Raw genomic sequence first — 21,346 nt, forward strand, 5'->3', positions numbered from 1 at the left:
AAATGTTTTTTGTAACACCGTTAGTGAATGAAGCAAACTTTTGTAGTTATTTCTCCATATTTCTACACAATAACTCAGATATGGTAACACTATTACACTATTTTGGCTGAATGAGCAGGTATCGGACACCTCGGTCTCCTTAGCCGCATCCTCGCTCATCCATGCGAACTGGACACTGGCCGAGAGTTGGTGAGCGGCCGAGGGAGGGTGGAGTCGGCTCTCACCATTTTTTACATTTACGTTTGAGAAGTATTCAGGGTAATTCTTCTTAGCACCCTTTTTATTAATACTATTTATGATGCCCAATGTTGCTCTGATGTTATTTTTCTAATAACTGACTAATATGCTTTCCTACATGTTCGTAATATGCTAGTTAGCCTGTTCTTTTACATTTTGTACTTGCGTTCTGCCTCTGTAGATCTTTGTGTTATAAATGTTCTTTATGTAATATATTCTTCTTTTTGCAAGAATTTTTTTGGTCCTTTTATCATTCATGGTTGATTGTTTCTATTTTAACTCCTAGTAAGTTGTTTCAACGGACAATGTTTGCATCATCTACATCGTTTTCAATGTATACATTGTCCCAACTTTGATCTTTCAAAAAATTAGTAGAAAAAGTAGATGTAGACTCTCAATTCCTTGACAATACATACATTGGACATGTTCTATTTTGCTGTTTTGTTTTGTTTTGCTGTTCAGTGGTATTTTTAAGTCATCAGGAGCCTTTTATTGCTTGTCCATTAAATCTTGTTGCTTTTTATTTTTCACAATCTCTATGATTAGGAAAAAGCTCTATACAAATATAATCACTTCACTTTCTTTCAGTTAGAGGTCTCCTTCCCTAATTCACATATGCCCTTTTTGATCTGATGCCTTGGTCTTCATTTGATCTGATATCTCCTTTTCTATCCGAGTTCCCTTTCACAAAAGCTTTCATTTACTCATTTGAAATGTCTTTCATTGCCTCTCTCCTTGTGTAACTTCATATTTTGCACATTTGTGATGGTTGGCTTTTCAACAAATCAGTACCGCACAGGAGACAAAGTTTGAACCAAGGCTTCAGCACTAAATTCTGTTATGTGCTCAAAATCTGGGATCAGCAAAGTGGTACAAAACCTCCAGTAATTAGAGCCATCTATTGGCACCACCTAATATTGCACTTTTTGAAGGGAAACAAAGACGGCATCTACCGGTACTTGATGTGTGAAGCACTTATCTTTTTTACACTTAACTACTAATTGGGGCACCACATTTATTAGAGCAGAGGCCATTGTTATGGTAATGTAAATATTATAATTCATACACAATGGGATGAAGCTTATTTAACGGAACCATTTTATGTAATATATAATAGATGAGGGCAAAATTGTTAGTACCCTTATTCCAAGAAGGAAAAACCCACAGGAAGCTCTAAAATAATCAGAAACGACAAATGTGATACATTTACAAAACCATAAGAAAAAGAAATCAGATATTTCTTAAAAAATGCCTAGTGTAATTGGCCTGGACAAAAATGATGATAATCTAATATTTTGTTGCACAACCTTTTGACGCACGCGCCCACACACATCCATTCAAATGCAAGTCACAATGTCTAAAAGCTAAAAGTGATTAAATTCTTTAATATGAAGGCAAAGACCAATATTGTATTGTCAGAGGAGGGTTAAATAGTCCACTGAGATAAATCCATTATTCAAGAATAGAATTCTAAAATAAAGGCTGATTTTTAGATTAAATCAGATCTGTAGTTTTTTTTTTTAACATATCAATAACATTGAAATTAATAGCGGAACCCCTGAATATCACTACAGCCCAAACTATATACAAAAATAATAAAAGTATAGTGGAATGATTTTGCAGATTTACAGTAACAATATACTTAATCAGATCATGTGATTAATTAACCTTTTTTGGCTTCTGATTTTTCCACATGACAAACGCAGTGAAGGCCCCTGTGGAGATAAAAGATAAGGAATTAATGATAAATGCAAAACGCAGAACTGATTGTGTCATGCGGAGAAGTTAATGAGGGTAGAGGTAATTTCTATGTACGAGTGTGAAGCTTACCAATACAAAGGAGTAGTACTACGGCTGCAATGCCAGGCAGAATTACAGAATACTCCCGTGGAAGAAAATACTTGTGGAGTACATGATTGCTGTCCACGAAAGGCTGGAAATTAAAAAGGAGGACAACATTTCAGTTAAAAAGCTGTCCTATATGAACAATAACAACAACAAAAGCAGTTAGATCATTTGACAGTTGCAATAAGACCTTTCGGATGGACACTAGGAATCACGATATATATTGCAGCCTCTTACAATAACGAGATATATCCCAGTATATGATTTATAATAAAAATTATAATATAAGCATTTTAAAATGGTTTACAAATGCTCCTAATTTGGCTGCTGAGGTATGCAGTAACATATTATTTACGGTTGTATTATTTTATCTGATACCTGATTGAAACATACCTAGTTTAAAGCGGAACTGCATTTTTTAGGTTGGATCGATATTTTTTTACTGTTAAATGTATTTTTTGTCGTTTTTGTTACTGTTTACAAACTCAAAAAATAAGTTCCTGAACATAGGAGGGCTTTAAGGACAAAATCCTAAAGATTTAATCGGAGCCAATAGTAGGAAATATTTTAAATATTAATTGATATTGTTACACTGCCATTCCGTGATCAAAATTTTAATCATTCAATGATCTTGAAAATTTAAAGTAGCAGTATCAGCATTGTCGGGCCAATACATGATGTAACTACTTCATATTGAATCAAGTTCGTTACACAAATTTAAAACAACTTCATTTTAGGAACAAGTTTTTACCCACAAATTGTGGATAAAAAAATATTTTGTGTCAAAACACAAACTCAGAAGTGTCTGGTGAGGTTTTTAGTACATGGTATATCTGAGGAGTTGAATCAGAGAAAACACATAAATAAAAAAAAGTGTGATTAAAAAAATATTCAAATATAAAAATGACTTTTTTCTTTTGATCGGTAGGTAATTTTAATTTCTCAGTCTGGCCCAATAGTTTAGTCCGCATTGTGGGCAGAATTAGTTCAGGTGAGTCCCGAGTGGTGACCAATGTTCCCTCTAAAGTGCGCACTGCTTCCACGTCTGGTGCGCATGGTACAACTTAAACCAAATCTAAAATTCAACTTGAACTGTAAAAAAAATACATTATGTACAACTTTCCAATGTAACTTAATTAGTTTAATACATGTTGTATGACCAGCCAGGGGCATCATTAGGTTTTAAGATAAGGGGGAGGAGGGGCCTAGCCCCCAATTGATTGACATGATTTTTGCACTTACAATATTGGTTTGCTCACAAGAGGTGGTGGAGTTATTGTTATTCATATATCGGAATTTCTGATGATAATTATATGTGAATGAGCTCGGCTTTCTTTTTTCCAGAGCTAAAACAAGTGGCAGAAATCTAACCATCATGCTAACAATTTTGATTTGGTTTGATAGACAGGTTTTCCCTCTATCCAAATGGGGAGCACCTTGTTTATTAATTACATGGGACTGTTAGCTCTTAGCTGGAGCGAATTGTTACTTCCAATAGTTGTAAAAACGTACTTTATTGAAAAACTTCAGTATGTCCATCGTGTAGGCTAGTTCTCTTAATAACTGTGGCAGGGCTTGCTCTGTGTGAACAGAACCTGACTGACATGACAACAGTATCATACTGACAGCGTTTCACATCAATTTAATTCAGGTATAACCAACATTAGTTACGTCAGTTAAATTTAATGTTAATGTTATGTTGACGGTAGGGTTGCAACTAACGATTATTTTCATAGTCGATGAGTCAACGATTATCTTAACGATTAGTCCACTTATCAGATAAGGTGTACACATTAATGGCTCTAATTTTTTCATCGACCTCTAAATTCATCCATCCATCCATCCATCTTCTTCCGCTTATCCGAGGTCGGGTCGCGGGGGCAGCAGCTTAAGCAGGGAAGCCCAGACTTCCCTCTCCCCAGCCACTTCGTCCAGCTCCTCCCGGGGGATCCCGAGGCGTTCCCAGGCCAGCCGGGAGACATAGTCTTCCCAACGTGTCCTGGGTTTTCCCCGTGGCCTCCTACCGGTCGGACGTGCCCTAAACACCTCCCGAGGGAGGCGTTCGGGTGGCATCCTGACCAGATGCCCGAACCACCTCATCTGGCTCCTCTCGATGTGGAGGAGCAGCGGCTTTACTTTGAGCTCCACCCGGATGGCAGAGCTTCTCACCCTATCTCTAAGGGAGAGCCCCGCCACCCGGCGAAGGAAACTCATTTCGGCCGCTTGTACCCGTGATCTTGTCCTTTCGGTCATAACCCAAAGCTCATGACCATAGGTGAGGATGGGAACGTAGATCGACCGGTAAATTGAGAGCTTTGCCTTCCGGCTCAGCTCCTTCTTCACCACAACGGATCGATACAGAGTCCGCATTACTGAAGACGCTGCACCGATCCGCCTGTCGATCTCACGATCCACTCTTCCCTCACTCGTGAACAAGACTCCGAGGTACTTGAACTCCTCCACTTGGGGCAGGGTCTCCTCCGCAACCCGGAGATGGCACTCCACCCTTTTCCGGGCGAGAACCATGGATTCGGACTTGGAGGTGCTGATTCTCATCCCAGTCGCTTCACACTCAGCTGCGAACCGATCCAGCGAGAGCTGTAGATCCTGGCCAGATGAAGCCATCAGGACCACATAATCTGCAAAAAGCAGAGACCTAATCCTGCAGCCACCAAACCGGATCCCCTCAACGCCTTGACTGCGCCTAGAAATTCTGTCCATAAAAGTTATGAACAGAATCGGTGACAAAGGGCAGCCTTGGCGGAGTCCAACCCTCACTGGAAACGTGTCCGACTTACTGCCGGCAATGCGGACCAAACTCTGGCACTGATCATACAGGGAGCGGACCGCCACAATCAGACAGTCCGATACCCCATACTCTCTGAGCACTCCCCACAGGACTTCCCGAGGGACACGGTCGAATGCCTTCTCCAAGTCCACAAAACACATGTAGACTGGTTGGGCAAACTCCCATGCACCCTCAAGGACCCTGCCGAGAGTATAGAGCTGGTCCACAGTTCCACGACCAGGACGAAAACCACACTGTTCCTCCTGAATCCGAGGTCCGACTATCCGGCGTAGCCTCCTCTCCAGCACACCTGAATAGACCTTACCGGGAAGGCTTAGGAGTGTGATCCCACGATAGTTAGAACACACCCTCCGGTTCCCCTTCTTAAAGAGAGGAACCACCACCCCGGTCTGCCAATCCAGAGGTACCGTCCCCGATGTCCACGCAATGCTGCAGAGTCTTGTCAACCAAGACAGCCCCACAGCATCCAGAGCCTTAAGGAACTCCGGGCGGATCTCATCCACCCCCGGGGCCTTGCCACCGAGGAGCTTTTTAACTACCTCAGCAACCTCAGCCCCAGAAATAGGAGAGCCCACCACAGATTCCCCAGGCACTGCTTCCTCATAGGAAGACGTGTTGGTGGGATTGAGGAGGTCTTCGAAGTATTCCCTCCACCGATCCACAACATCCGCAGTCGAGGTCAGCAGAACACCATCCTCACCATACACGGTGTTGATAGTGCACTGCTTCCCCTTCCTGAGGCGGCAGATGGTGGTCCAGAATCGCTTCGAAGCCGTCCGGAAGTCGTTTTCCATGGCTTCCCAGAACTCCTCCCATGTCCGAGTTTTTGCCTCTGCGACCGCCGAAGCCGCACACCGCTTGGCCTGTCGGTACCTGTCCGCTGCCTCAGGAGTCCTATGAGCCAAAAGAACCCGATAGGACTCCTTCTTCAGCTTGACGGCATCCCTCACCGCCGGTGTCCACCAACGGGTTCTAGGATTACCTCCACGACAGGCACCAACTACCTTGCAGCCACAGCTCCAATCAGCCGCCTCGACAATAGAGGTGCGGAACATGGTCCATTCGGACTCAATGTCCAGCACCTCCCTCGTGACATGTTCAAAGTTCTTCCGGAGGTGGGAATTGAAACTCTCTCTGACAGGAGACTCTGCCAGAGAGAGTTTCTAAATTCAGCTTGTTATTTTAGGCATGTGATTACGAACAACAAAGATGACTAATTAATTCATAAATATTTATTTATTCTGTAACTGTGCTTCTCATTCAGCTGTTATAAAAATTGAAGTGACTTAAAATGTCGTCCATTTAAAAGAAAATAAAGGCAAAGTACTAAAAAAACAATTAACCCTGTTTATGTATTTAAAAAACAGTTAAAATAGCAGCAATGAAAACAAACAACAAAACACAAAATATAACAAACTCAAAAAGAAAAGTATTTTGGGATGTTAAAAAAGCTGGTGTATTGACTATTGATTAACTCTTGGCAGTTTTAGCACTCTAACAGAATCAATGTGTAGAATTCTATATTTGATTAATTATCAAAATGTTGGCTTTTTAATAGATTGTATGTTTAATCTTATGATACCTCCGCATTTGTGCCTGTCTCTCTCTCTCTCTGTGTGTGTGTGTGTGTGTGTGTGTGTGTGTGTGTGCGTGCGTGCGTGCGTGCGTGTGTGTGTGTGTGTGTGTGTGCGTGTGTGTGTGTGTGTGTGGTTCGCATTTGTTGAAGGGCCTTTTTTTCGGCATTGCAAATTGACGCTGCTTTAAAACGTGCTTGAATTGATGTAGACAAAGTTTAGCTGGCTGACTTTGGCTAATATGATAGTTATTTTTCACACATCCTCCCTCCAAATGTCCGACATCATGTCTCTGCTTTGAATGCTTACATATCTCAGATGTACTGCCATAAAAACAAGATCCGCTTTGCAAAATGAGCAAGGTTTTTAACAAGACGGCGTTATTACAGTCAACATTGCAATTTTTTCTAGTTCAATTTAATTTTTAATTTAATTTTATCAATAAATAATATTTTTGAAATGTGCCGCAGTCCGTTAAAAAAATAGTTGCTGTTTCAGCTTGTTCTGTCTTCAATGACTATACATGGCCTCCGGGCTACACTTTGGACACCTCTGCCTTAGGTCCTGTCCTTTTTGGCCGTGCAATTTTTTTTGGTAATGTAATTTATATAACTAAGGTGTTGCTGTAGCATGTTTACTTCAGATGCGGTGAGTAGTCATTTGTTCAACTTCTTTAGTTATACTAGTGGTGTTCCTCAAGGTTCCATTGTAGGTCCTCTCTTTCTCATCATTTTGACTATTCAACTGTTTGCCGGCAAGGTTAGTTAAAAAAACTTGTCAGAGACTCATTTTTGAAGCAGGTTCTGAAAAACACTAAATTATATAGCTTTTTGTGGAAGGTCTTTCAAAACAGCAAAGCGCTCCTATAACAAAATAAATAGTATGTACATTAAAATGAATCTAATATAAATTACTTGTATTACTATTTATTAAGTCATGTAATTTGTTGTATCACGTTATGGAAACTGGCATAGCCAGTGTGAACGTCTGCTAAGAAAGTTTGTGGGTTTGCTCAAACTAAAAAAAATGCTAGAGGGAACATTGGTCAACAGGTTAAAAAAAAGTAGTTTTTGCTTAAATGACCCCTTTAAACATTTTTGTGTATTGTAACTTTTGAGTTTGTTTTTTAAAATTTTAATTATGTTGGTCAAATTCCCAATTGTAGAACCTTTAGAGGATTCAAATTTTTAATTTGTACTTTGCGTTTTACGTTTTGAATTCACCAAGATATTAAAAGAGCAGTTTTCCGACCTACCAGAATGATGACCCAGATAGAATAGTAAGTCATCAGCAGAAGACTGAAGACAATCAGACTCATGCCGGCAGCTTGATCCACTCCCGTAGCCTGAAAACCAAGTAAACACACAACCCCAAGAATTAAATTCCGTAGGGCAGGGGTGTCAAATTCATTTTAGCTCAGTCGCATGGAGGAAAAAATGTACACACGCGGGCCGGACTATTAAAATCATGGCATTAAAACTAAAAAATGAAGACAACTTCAGATTTTTTTCTTTGTCTTACTTTGGCCAAAAAAATAGAACAAACACATCCTGAAAATATTACAATACAAGTTTAGAAAAAAATACTGGCAGCGGTAAAGTTTAGATCCATGAAGGAAAGAAGAAAGTGAATTAATGTTTATAACAATACATTTACATATGCATAAAGATTTGTTTTCTTTTGTATAATTTTTTTTAATGAATTAAGTAATGTTGATGACAACCTTTTTCCAAAACACAATATAGAATGTGAGATGTAACAGGATAATGCATACATTTATCATTTGTTTTCAAAACGGTTACAAAAGAGTGGGACCTGATTTGAAAAATCCTAGCGCCAACACTGATGGAGTATTGGTGCGTGCAAAACAGCAGCAGGCGGCTGTGGCCTGCAGGCCGGTTCTAATACTAATCAAATATCATCCCGGGAGCCATAGATAATTCATTCACGGGCCGGATCCAAATGTATGGCCTATTATGTTTTTAATACAACCAGCCCAACTTTTCCAAATAATTATATGTTTGAACATATTACACCTATACTGGCTCACCTGCACTGGCTTCCTGTGCACTTAAGATTACTTTAAAGGTATTACTACTCCTGTATAAAATACTAAATGGTCTAGCTCCATCCTATCTTGCTGATTGTATTGTACCATACGTCCCGGCCAGAAATCTGCGTTTAAAGAACACTGGCTTATTAGTGATTCCCAGAGCCCCAAAAAAGTCTGCAGGCTTTAGAGCGTTTTCTATTTGGGCTCTACGTTTTACAGATAATCATCAAGCCGCGGTCTTATTTATGTGGCTCACCTTCGGCAGCGTCTTCTCCACGTCATCTTTATTGTAGCGGTGTAGCGTGCAAAGACGGGAGTGTAAGAAGTGTCAAAAAATGGAGCTAACTGTTTTAATGACATTCAGACTTTACTTAAATCAATAACGGAGCAGCATCTTCTCATCCCTGGAAATGTGTCCCGTGAAAAACCGTCCGACCGGAACTCTCTAATAACTAAAGTTGCTTGGGTGAATAATGTAAACTCACTAAACCGGTATGTTTTAGCGCTTTCATGGCAGATATAAGTAAGACCTTTACACTACTTTATATTAGAAATGGCAACAGCACAGGGTGAATGTCCCATAACAAGAAGATAGAGAAAAAGAAGAAGCTTATCGACTACGGACTACAAATGCGGACGTGCGCAATTTTTCAGGACTTATGCAGATCCCAAATACAGATCAGCATGTACCAGAAGGTAAGAAAAGTTGCTTTTGCATAGTATTGTGAAACAAAATGCCAGATAATGTCTTACCTTATACACGAACCATAATAATACTCGTATGTTGAAGCACAGTACAATCCATCAAGCGGTGCGGCTTAATAGCTTACCAAAGTCGTACTAAAATATTTTAATAGATTTTTGAGCGCCGTGTGTAATGTTCTATATTTTCAATGAAACATATAAAATGTTGGTGTTGTTTACTTGAGTCATCTTACGGTCTACACCAGGCCTGGGCAATTATTTTGACCTGGGGGCCACATTGAGAGAAAAAAATGTGTCTGGGTGCCGGTATATCTATTTTTAGGAACACTAATACAAAACTTCACAATAATGTCTGATTGAATGCTAAAAACGTCATGACAGACCGCCTTAAAAAACGTAATGGAATTTTACATTTTTTTATGAAGGATAAAACACTGAATATTGACAAAATATGAATGTCACACCCTCTTTCGATCGGCACATTTTACAATCAAGTGAAACACAACAAAAATGCAACAAACAGTGAAATATGAACGTGAAGGGTACAAAATATACCCACCTACAATCTGATATAGCACTAAGCTTTAGAACTTTGTTGTGAAAATCTCCTTCCGCGTCTGTGGAAACGCTCCCCGCCCACACTGCTTGGTGCCTCGTCTGAGCTGCTGTGACGTAGATTACTATAGTAACTAATTAAATGACCATAGTAACTAATTAGATTACCATAGTAATTAATTAGATTACCATAGTAATTTATTAGATTACCATAGTAACTAGTATAACATCCAAAAGCGCAGATTCCAACCATTGAAATACTTAGTATGGTTGAAGACTTACGGTCATTAGAAAACATCACTGCACATCATAATGGCAGCTACACTTTCCATCTTAAACATCTAAAAAAATTATTTGGGAATGTCCGGCGGGCCAGATTGAAAAGCATAACGGGCCGCATGTGGCCCCCGGGCCTTAATTTTCCCAGGTCTGGTCTACACGTATCTCTTGTGTGTGACCGCCATTATATTGCAGTCTACACATATCTTTTATGTTTGACTGCCATCTACTCGTCACACTTATCATTTCACCATGTACCAAATAAAATAGCTTCGAGGTCGGTAAGCAAAACCAGAATTATTCCATACGTTAGGCGCACCGGGTAATAAGGCGCACTGTCAAGTATTGAGAAAAAAAAAAAAAGGATTTTAAGTGCACCTTATAGTCCGGAAAATACGGTACTGTCATCTGCTTTTTTCTTGGTATGTAATATAATGTTTTATTTTATTATTCATCTATACATAGTGCAATTATCTGTGCGAAATATGTATTATTTATTACTCATTTTTAGTTTATCATTACATATTACTTTTGTTACTGTATTTAAAAATATGGCCTGCAACCACGTAAGTTCCCCATTGAGGTAGTAACAAAAGTACACTATATAGCCAAAAGTATTTGGCCCCCCATCCAAATGATCAGAATCAGGTGTCCTAATCACTTGGCCCGGCCACAGGTGTATAAAATCAAGCACTTAGGCATGGAGACTGTTTCTACAAACATTTGTGAAAGAATGGGCCGCTCTCAGGAGCTCAGTGATTTCCAGCGTGGAACTGTCATAGGATGCCACCTGTGCAACAAATCAAGTTGTGAAAAGTCCTCGCTCCTAAATATTCCAAAGTCAACAGACGGCATTATTATAAGAAAATAAAAGAGTTTGGGAACAACAGCAACTCAGCCACCAAGTGGTAGGCCACGTAAACTGACAGAGAGGGGTCAGTGGATGCTGAAGCGCATAGTGCAAAGAGGTCGCCGACTTTCTGCACAGTCAGTTGCTACAGAGCTCCAAACTTCATGTGACCTTCCAATTAGCCCACGTACAGTACGCAGAGAGCTTCATGGAATGGGTTTCCATGGCCAAGCAGCTGTATCTAAGCCATACATCACCAAGTCCAGTGCAAAGCGCCAGATGCAGTGGTGTAAAGCACGTCGCCACTGGACTCTAGAGCAGTGGAGACGCCTTCTCTGGGGTGATGAGTCACACTTTTCCATCTGGCAATCTGATGGACGAGTCTGGGTTTGGAGGTTGCCAGGAGAACTGTACATTTCCGACTGTATTGTGCAGAGTGTGAAATTTGTTGGAGGAGGAATTATGGTGTGGGGTTGTTTTTCCAGGAGTTGGGCTTGGCCCCTTAGTTCCAGTGCAAGGAACTTTGAATGCTCCAGGATACCAAAACATTTCGGACAATTCCATGCTCCCAACTTTGTGGGAACAGTTTGGAGAGGGCCCCTTCCTCTTCCAACATGACTGTGCACCAGTGCACAAAGCAAGGTCCATAAAGACATGGATGACAGAGTCTGGTGCGGATGAACTTGACTGGCCTGCACAGAGTCCTGACCTGAACTCGATAGAACACCTTTGGGATGAATTAGAACGGAGACTGAGAGCCGACCAACATCAGTGTGTGACCACACCAATGCGCTTTTGGAAGAAAGGTGGAAAATTCCTATAAACACACTCCGCAACCTTGCGGACAGCCTTCCCAGTAGAGTTGCAGCTGTAATAGCTGCAAAAGGTGGACCGACATCATATTGAACCCTATTGGTTAAGAATGGGATGGCACTTCAAGTTCATATGTGAGTCAAGGCAGGTGGCCAAATACTTTTGGCAATATACCGTATATCCTATCCTAACAAACATAGCATGGTTAGAGTCTCCGCTTGAGATCGGTAGTTTGTGAGTTCAAACTAGGGCTGGGCGATATATTGAATATGCTCGATATATCGCGGGTTTGTATCTGTGCGATATAGAAAATGACTATATCGTGATATTCGAGTATACGTTCTCACGCAGTTGCTTTTAGCTGCGGGCATTACACTACATGCGTTTCTCACTCTTTCTTGTCTCTGCTTCTCACAGAGACATAAAACAAGTGCACCTTCTTACATACGTCACACGCCCTTGCCGAGCAGAGAGGTAGCGACATGGGTAACGTTAGCAGTGGCAGGTGCTAACGGAGCGGTGCGAGTGGTAATACGAGAGAAAGAAAGTTTGAATCTGGTAACAAATGAAGGAATAATTAATTCCCAAGAAAAACAGCACGGGGTCCATCGCCTGGTGGTGGTTTGGCTTCATGTTTTACAAGTATGCGGCAAAAGCGTTGCTGCAAGAAGTAGCACCACTGCTAATTTGTAGCATCATTTGAAAAGTCACCCGCTAGAGAATGAGGAGTGCTTGAAACTCTGCATGTCAACATCTCGGCCGGTGCCACACTTCTGTCTTCTGTCTAAAACAGAAGGAGATAACGTCCGCAGTAACCTACCACATACACTATTTGACTTCCTATTATTCAGCTAATTTTTATTTGACAGTGGAGGAGTACAAGGTGACAAAAACACGCCAGGCCATGATGCTACGAGACAGCAAAGACAAGCGAGTACGGCAGGCAGGCATTGTCGTCAGGTCAGGCAGAAAGTGGTTAGCCAGCAAAGCACTGAGGGAGGCGGAGGATCGACTGCATCACGCGGACATTGTGGGATCAGTAGCCCAGGGAAGACTTGGTCTGGGTTGCTCATCCAGAACAAGATGGAACAAAGCTGACCCAAAGGAGCGGCGAGGCTTGGTGCAGAGGGAGGTCCGAAAGGCTGAGGAGGAAAGCCGGTATGTCAAGGCAGTAGCCATGAAAAAACAGGGCAGCTGGACTAGATGGGAGAGTGTAAAAGACAGATCTCTAACCTGGCAGGACATCTGGAGCATGGAAGGCTACCGGATCAGGTTCCTGCTGTGTTCTACATATGATGTCCTGCCCACCCCATCAAACCTCCATACTTGGGGAATGGTAGAGAGCCCCAGCTGCACACTCTGCGGGAAGATAGCTAACCTGGAGCATGTCCTCTCCTCTTGTCACTCAAGCTTAGCAGATGGCAAGTTCCGGTGGCGTCATGACCAGATCCTTGCTCAGCTGGCAGAAGGTGTTGAGCAGGCCAGGAAGAGGACAAGGCAGCTCTCTAATGGGCCACGCTTCATCCACTTCGTCAGGGCAGGTGAAAGCGCAGCAGCAGGAGGGAGGAACAAAGGAGTTCTGGCCACAGCAAACGACTGGGAGATGCGGGCCGACCTGAAGAAGCAGCTCAAATTCCCAGAGGAGATAGCCCACACTACCCTGAGACCTGATATTGTTCTGTGGTCTAGAGGAACCAAACAGGTGGTGCTTATCGAGCTGACAGTACCTTGGGAAGAGAGGATGGAGGAGGCGTACGAACGCAAGCTCAAGAAGTACCAAACCCTCATCCTCGAGAGCCAGCACAATGGATGGAAGGCCTGGAACCTACCGGTGGAGGTGGGCTGTAGAGGCTTTGCGGGGCGGTCGCTCTGGAGAGCACTCGGACTGCTAGGGATCGAGGGGCTGGCTAGGAAGCGGCTGGTAGCCAACATCACTAAAAGGGCAGAGGAAGCATCGCGCTGGATTTGGTTACAAAGAAAGGTGCGATGGCAGAGCCGACCTACTGAAGGACTAGGGACATAGAGTTGGGTGGCATTCAGCGGGGGTAGATCCAGGACGCTGGATCTGCCGTCGAGCCCCTCCGAAGCGTCATGGGCTTAATTCGACGAAACGTTGATGACGGGGGGTGCCCATTTGAGAATCTGCTGATGCCAACCAACTCATGTCCAGTTGAGGTATGCGGTCAAGCTTAGTTTTGGCTCAGGGAGGAGGACGTCCCTGCCATGCAGAGTCCCGCCGGTGCCTTGATGGAAGGAGAGATGAAGAGAGCGAGGCCACAGGCTCACAGATGGTGCAGGGGCGAGTACCTGTAAAGGTGAGCCAGTTGCGATACCCTTATCGTATTTTGCATATACTTCCTATTATTCAGCTAATTTTTATTTGACAGTTATTGAAATATCTTGTGTGACATCATGCACAAACGTGCACTTTATTTCTTTCAAACTATTGTAGTGGCGTTCTGTACAAAAAGTGCACTTTAATTTAGTGTTGTTTTGATAAGTTCCCTTAGTGACATCTGGAACAAAAGTGCACTAATAGCTTGTTTTAAAATGTCTCTGACAATCTTGCACTTTGTTTTGGAAATGACATGAATGTTTGTGCCACTGCTTAATAACTGTTTAATAAATACAGTTTTGGTAAATTGACTTAGTTGTGATTTCCCTCTCTGCATGAAAGTTTAAAATGAGCATATATTAATGCAGTATGAACAATAATGTTTTAATGTAGACACAAAGAATTATCATACTGGTGTGATTATATGCATCAAGTGTTAATTCAAGGCTAAGGCAAAATATAGAGATGTATATCGTGTGTCGTGACATGGCCTAAAAATATTGAGATATTAATAAAAGGCCATATCGCCCAGCCCTAGTTCAAACCCCGGCCGAGTCAAACCAAATACTATAAAAATGGGACCCATTACCTCCCTGCTTGACACTCAGCATCAATAAATCGCCAAAATGATTCCCGGGCGTGGCCACCGCTGCTGCTCACTGCTGGCCTCACCTCCCAGGGGGTGATCAAGGGTGATGGGTCAAATGCAGAGGATAATTTCACCACAACTAGTGTGTGTGTGACAATCATTGGTACTTTAAGTTTTTTAACTTAACATAGAAGCATACTTGTCAACCTTGAGACCTCCGAATTCGGGAGATGGGGAGGGGTGGGCGGGGTTGAGGTGGGCAGGATTGGGGGGGGCGGGGTTTGGTGGTAGCGGGGGTGTATATTGTAGCGTCCCGGAAGAGTTAGTGCTGCAAGGGTTTCTGGGTATTTGTGCTGTTGTGTTACGGTGCGGATGTTCTCCCAAAATGTGTTTGTCATTCTTGTTTGGTGTGGGTTCACAGTGTGGCGCATATTTGTAACCGTGTTAAAGTTGTTTATACGGTCCACCTTCAGTGTGACCTGTATGGCTGTTGATCAAGTATGCCTTGCATTACTTGTGTGTGTGTAAACGCCGCATATATTATGTGACTGGGCCTGCACGCTGTTTGTATGGAGGAAAAGCGGACGTGACGACGGGTTGTAGAGGACGCTAAAGGCAGTGCCTTAAAGGCACGCCCCCAATATTGTTGTCCGGGTGGAAATCGGGAGTAATTCGGGAGAATGGTTGCCCCAGGAGATTTTCGGGAGGGGCACTGAAATTCGGGAGTCTCCCGGGAAAATCGGGAGGGTTGGCAAGTATGCGTAGAAGGCGACCTGTTGGTTGTAGCAGAAGTCTTATTTTGAAAAACAAAACAAAAAAATTAGCTATTTTGATTACTTTTTCGGAATATTTTTAGTTAATCATTTTCAATAGCTATATAAATATACATCGTCTCACAACACACATGATGCCGAGTACTTGGTGGGAAAGTAGGGTGTTCCATCACAATGTGACGGTAAACTTGTTCAGCTCCAGCAGCGCACGCTGAATAAAGCTCTTAACTTTGATGACGTAAAACAGTCTCACCATAGCTGATATTGTAGCAAATGAAAGTATCACACTCACCGTCTAATGACAGAACATGAACCTTAATGCGCCTATTAACGTAAAATGACTGGACCCAATAAATGTAAACAAAAAATAATTAAACGCTATGTCAAACAAAGTGCGGATATGTCTCTATTTTTGTGTTAGTTTCTAACTAACCGAAAACCATGACTTCCACAGACGGCAAAAGCTGTGACATTATCATCTTTATTACCCTTTTTTTAAAAAAATAAATTGATCTTATTTCTCTTACCATTTCTCTGCTAGGGATCTTCTCTTGACGTTTCCTGGTGCTCTTCTTCTTGCTTCTAAACTTTTGCTGCTAAAATTAGTATACGAGTATCTACTGCCCCCTATTGGATGACATCGTGCAATTACTGTTAATGACGGACACCTCTGTTGATGTTTTTTTTTATCACTCGCCAATCTCTCTATCTTGGTTTCTCTTTCCATCCATCTACAATGAATTGATTAACGTGGACCCCGACTTAAAAAAGTTGAAAAACGTATTCGGGTCTTACCATTTAGTGGTCAATTGTACGGAATATGTACTGTACTGTGCAATCTACTAATTAAAGTTTCAATCAATCAATCAATGTCCCTTTACTAACATTGCTGATGTTTTTTGTTTTTTAAATATCATTTTTTTCAAACATATTTGATGTTACATTTAGCTCACATTTGGCTTTCATGATTAAAGTAGTATATTCCTTATTTAAAAATACCGTAACTTTACATATTTGTTACCTCAAATTTACTTTGAATCTGAGCAAATTACATATTTATTCAAAATAATAGAAAAAGTGTTTTTTGCAGCTTATCACTTCTGCAAATGTAGCAAATACCTCATATCAGTGTTTCCATAGCTACTTGTTATATTTTCCTAGCTTGTTTTATATGAATTTATTTAGGAGTATCGACACTTTAATTAAGCTTTTGGAAATGAGCTAGGTCTTTACAATGTACAAAACCCCAAACCAGTGAAGTTGGCACGTTGTGTAAATCGTAAATAAAAACAGAATACAATGATTTGCAAATCCTTTTCCACTTATATTCAATTGAATAGACTGCAAAGACAAGATATTTAATGTTCGAACTGAGAAACATTTTTTTTTTTTGAAAATAATCATTAACTTAGAATTTAATGGCAGCAACACATTGCAAAAAAGTTGGCACAGGGGCATTTTTACCACTGTGTTACATGGCCTTTCCTTTTAACAACACTCAGTAAACGTTTGGGAACTGAGAAGACCAATTTTTGAAGCTTTTCAGGTGGAATTCTTTCCCATTCTTGTTTGATGTACAGCTTTAAGATGTTCAACAGTCCGGGGTCTCCGTTGTGGTATTTTAAGCTTTATATTGCGCCACACATTTTTAATGGGAGACAGGTCTGGACTACAGGCAGGTCAGTCTAGTACCCACACTCTTTTACTATGAAGCCACGCTGTTGTAACACATGGCTTGGCATTGTATTGCTGAAATAAGCAGGGGCGTCCATGATAACGTTGCTTGGATGGCAACATATGTTGCTCCAAAGCCTGTATGTACCTTTCAGCATTAATGGTGCCTTCACAGATATGTAAGTTACCCATGCCTTGGGCACTAATACACCCCCATACCTTCACAGATGCTGGTTTATGAACTTTGCGCCTATATCAATCCTGATGGTTCTTTTCCTCTTTGGTCCGGAAATGTGGACTCGTCAGAACAAAGAAAACTTTTCCACTTTGCATCAGTCCATCTGAGTTGAACATGCTCAGTTATTAATACCTGGTGATTAAGATAGAAGTAACTATCATTTTGGAATTATTTTATTTTGAAACAGTTCAATCTTTAAAATTAAGAAAAGAGGTTTACAATCTAAAAGGGGGATCGATGTACAGATGTTAAGTACAATATCACATAGCATCCAGAGGGGGCGCCGTTGAGTGTGTTGTGGGGTTTAACAGTGTGTATTAACAAGCACGAGTAAAGGAAGCTGTGTGAAGTTTACTAGTCTCTGGAGTCTGCTTTCATGGATATAAACACTACAACAAAACTGTTCGACAATTTGCTCACACATTTGTTCACAAAGTGGTGACCCTTGCCCATCATTGTTTGTGAATGACTGAGCATTCCATGGAAGCTGCTTTTAGACCCAACCATGGCACCCACCTGTTCCCAATTAGCCTGTTCACCTGTGGGATGTCCCAGATAAGTGTTTGATGAGCATTCCTCAACTTTCTCAGTCTTTTTTGCCACTTGTGCCAGCTTTTTTGAAACATGTTGCTGGCATCAAATTCCAAATGAGCTAATATTTGCAAAAATTTTAGCTCGGACGTGAAGTATCTTGTCTTTGCAGGCTATTCAATTGAATATATGTTGAAAAGGAATGGCAAATCATTGTATTCTGTTTTTATTTACGGTTTACACAACGTGCCTATTTCACTGGTTTTGGAGTTTGTATTTTACCTGACATTTTTGGGAAGTCATCCTGGGATAATCACATGACAGTAACTCCAAAATGTTTCCTTAATGTTTCTGTGGTATTGTAGATAATCTTTTATTATCCTACTTATGTATGCATACATTTATGTTGGCTCCCTTGAGAGACAATTACACTTATAAGAGATAGGCCAATAGAGAGAGCACTCGTTAGGTTGTCTCCTGTCTAGTCACTTGGCATTAGAAGAAGAGTGTACCCAGGGGCGCCGAAAAGGGGAGGGGGAGGGGGGGGGTAAAGGAGACGGATTCTAGGGGCCCATGATGGAGGGGGGCCCAGAGAGGCCCCTAATGATGATGAAATTATAATACAGGGGGCCCTGTAAAGATTATTTTCATGGGGCCCAAAATCCCTAGCGGCGCCCCTGAGTGTACCAAGTGTGTTTGTGTCATCTGTGCATTTTCTTTTATGCAAACATAATTGTCTTATTTTCACTTCTTAAAAACTGGGCTTTTGGAAAACTCTTCCGTCTGTGTTTGTGCATTGACAGCTAAAACTAAACTTTATGGCTCGCATCATAACACGTGTGCAACATTTTCTCATGGATTTAAAGCATATTTAACAACGGGACACGAGTAATGACGTTAATGACTAATTTCATGTGGAGGAGCCGTAGGTTTTGATGATTAAATCAAACATTCATGTCATTCCCTGGACATGATGTAGGTGTAACTTGCCTGTTCCAGCTCCTGCTTCAGTTCCGACCCTGTGTCCTCCTGGATGAGAAACGAGTGTGCTAGGTACCGAGCTAAAAATTCAAGCTCACAACCTGTCCAGCACAAGCTGATAAGGTGTTAGGGCAGTGGCGGGCCGTGCGTTCCCCACCTAGGCCTTCAGTGATGTCCGACTTCAATGATTACCTCTCAAAATACCATCATTTATGTCACCACATCACCATTGCTGGATAAATACTATACAGAAACACATTTATGCACTACTTTGCATTGAATCACCACCAACAGTGTACAAAATGGGTTACTTTCTGTTGCATTTAAAAATCAATAAACCAGCATCAGCAATTAAAACATATCTAATGTGGTACTGTCAAAATTAAAATTGCAAAAAACATATTAAACGTGAAAAAATAAATAAAATATCAGAACTTGCAATCTGTGGAACCCATTCACAAGATGTCGTTTGTCTTTAAATATCCTTCTTGAAAATGGCCTTGCAAATATATGTGTTGTCTTGTCTAATCATAAAAGATGCAGACGCGGCTTGTTGGCTGAGTTCTTAAAGTTTACTGCACAGTGTGCTCATCAAAAACATCCCGCTGTCGGCATGGCTAAACGTGGCTACTGCGCATGCTCTTTACTACTGTGGCATGCTGGGTAATGGAGTTCTTATGTTACCTGGCTAAGAACATCACAATATATATCTGTCTTAGGCCATCTAGAACAGTGTTTTTCAACCACGGTGAGATACAGTCTGGTGTGCCGTGGGAGGTTATCAAATGTCACCTATTTTGGGTAAAAAATATTTTTTCCAAACCAGTAATTACAGTCTGTAAATGATGTGTTGTTGTTGAGTGTCGGTGTGGCTAGAGCTCGGTAGAGTAATACCCTTCCATATCAGTAGGTGGCAGCAGGTAGCTAATTGCTTTGTAGATGTCAGAAACAGCGGGAGGCAGCGTGCAGGTAAAAGGGTATCTAATACTTAAACCAAAAATAAACAAAAGGTGAGTGCCCCTAAGAAAAGGCATTGAAGCTTAGGGAAAGCTATGCAGAACGAAACTAAAACTGAACTGGCTACAAAGTAAACAAAAACAGAATGCTGGACGACAGCAAAGACTTACTGTGGAGCAAAGACGGCGTCCACAATGTACATCCGAACATGACATGACAATCGACAATGTCCCCACGAAGAAGGATAAAAACAAAGTAGATGCGGGAAATATCGCTCAAAAGGAAAACATGAAACTGCTACAGGAAAATACCAAAAATAGAGAAAAAGCCACCAAAATAGGAGCGCAAGACAATTATTAAACACCACACACAGGAAAACAGCAAAAAACTCCAAATAAGTCACGGCGTGATGTGACAGGTGGTGACAGTACACCTACTTTGAGACAAGAGCTATATTAAGGCATGGTTGGTTATGGTTTGAATTCATATCCAACAATTGCGACAACGACTTTTTACAGTCAACTGAGTTTCGTTTTTTAATGATTTCTGCTGGTGGTGTGCCTCCGGATTTTTTCAACGCAAAAAATGTGCCTTGGCTCAAAAAAGGTTGAAAAACACTGATCGAGAAGGCCTTACTGACAACAACTCGTGATCTGATTGGCTATCGCAACTGTCTATCACCTGTATGTCCCCGTTCACTTACAGTTTACGGACGCCTGCATTGTTGATTCTGAAGTCCTCTGACAGATTTCGTACAGCATGACAACATAAGCTAGATGAATTCTGATTGGATACAAACTAAAACAACAGCACTGTAAGGAGCATAATATGACATGAAGAGAATATGAATACTTTTAGATATTTAGGGAAAGTAAATAAAAAAATAATTTTATTTTTAATTATGATCATGATTCCTGGTTATGTTAGACGGCACACCACTGTAAGAAAGTTTCAACATTATCTCCCGTTTTCAACCCTTACTTAATAACAGAACAGGAATCATTTACTTTCTAGTTGGCAACATTAAATTGGCCCTAGTGTGTGAATGGGAGTGTGAATGTTGTCTGTCTATCTGTGTTGGCCCTGCAATGATGTGGCGACTTGTCCAGGGTGTACCCCGCCTTCCGCCCGATTGTAGCTGAGATAGGCTCCAGAGCCACCCGCAAAACCCTAAGGGAATAAGCGGTAGAAAATGGATGGATGGATGGTGTTGGTTTCATTTCGTGCAGCGGCAGACGCGCGAACATGCACATAACAACACGTCAGGGCAACTAAAAGATGTTGAGATGTTTCCTTGGATCCGTGTAAGTGTGGTTCTTTTATATATGTTTTCTTGTCGACAGCCATAACTTCCTGTTTCTCAAGGCTGATACCGATAACTGATGGATATTTACAATATAAGTATTATTTTTTAAAATGTAGATTCGATTGTATTATATGCGCTCCTGGGATGCGGCTGACTTTAGGCAGCGTCTTAGTCAGTGGAAACGTCTTAATTGGCGTTTGAGACATGAATGCTGGCGGCGATTTGGGGTAGCTGGTGAGGTT

The 21,346-nt window shown here is 41.4% G+C and overlaps 1 protein-coding gene across 1 annotated transcript; it reads right to left on the reverse strand.

The window, feature by feature from the left end:
- Positions 1-1,606: 1,606 nt before the first annotated feature.
- On the reverse strand, positions 1,607-16,076 carry dpm2 (dolichyl-phosphate mannosyltransferase subunit 2, regulatory). The gene is made up of 4 exons (XM_062031453.1): positions 15,945-16,076; positions 7,721-7,810; positions 2,068-2,170; positions 1,607-1,952 (listed from the first exon to the last, which is right to left on the reverse strand). The coding sequence occupies exons 1-4, from the start codon at positions 15,945-15,947 to the stop codon at positions 1,897-1,899; spliced, it is 252 nt and encodes an 83-aa protein (XP_061887437.1). The 5' UTR covers positions 15,948-16,076; the 3' UTR covers positions 1,607-1,896.
- Positions 16,077-21,346: the final 5,270 nt, after the last annotated feature.

Source organism: Entelurus aequoreus, linkage group LG21 (genome assembly GCF_033978785.1).
Source record: "Entelurus aequoreus isolate RoL-2023_Sb linkage group LG21, RoL_Eaeq_v1.1, whole genome shotgun sequence".
Lineage (NCBI taxonomy): Eukaryota > Metazoa > Chordata > Actinopteri > Syngnathiformes > Syngnathidae > Entelurus > Entelurus aequoreus.

Coding starts and splice junctions, on each gene's coding strand:
- dpm2 (XM_062031453.1), bottom strand. Junction 2,171..7,720: donor CTATCTGGGTCATCATTCTG/GTAGGTCGGAAA, acceptor TTTAATTTCCAG/CCTTTCGTGGACAGCAATCA. Junction 1,953..2,067: donor AGTACTACTCCTTTGTATTG/GTAAGCTTCACA, acceptor TTATCTCCACAG/GGGCCTTCACTGCGTTTGTC.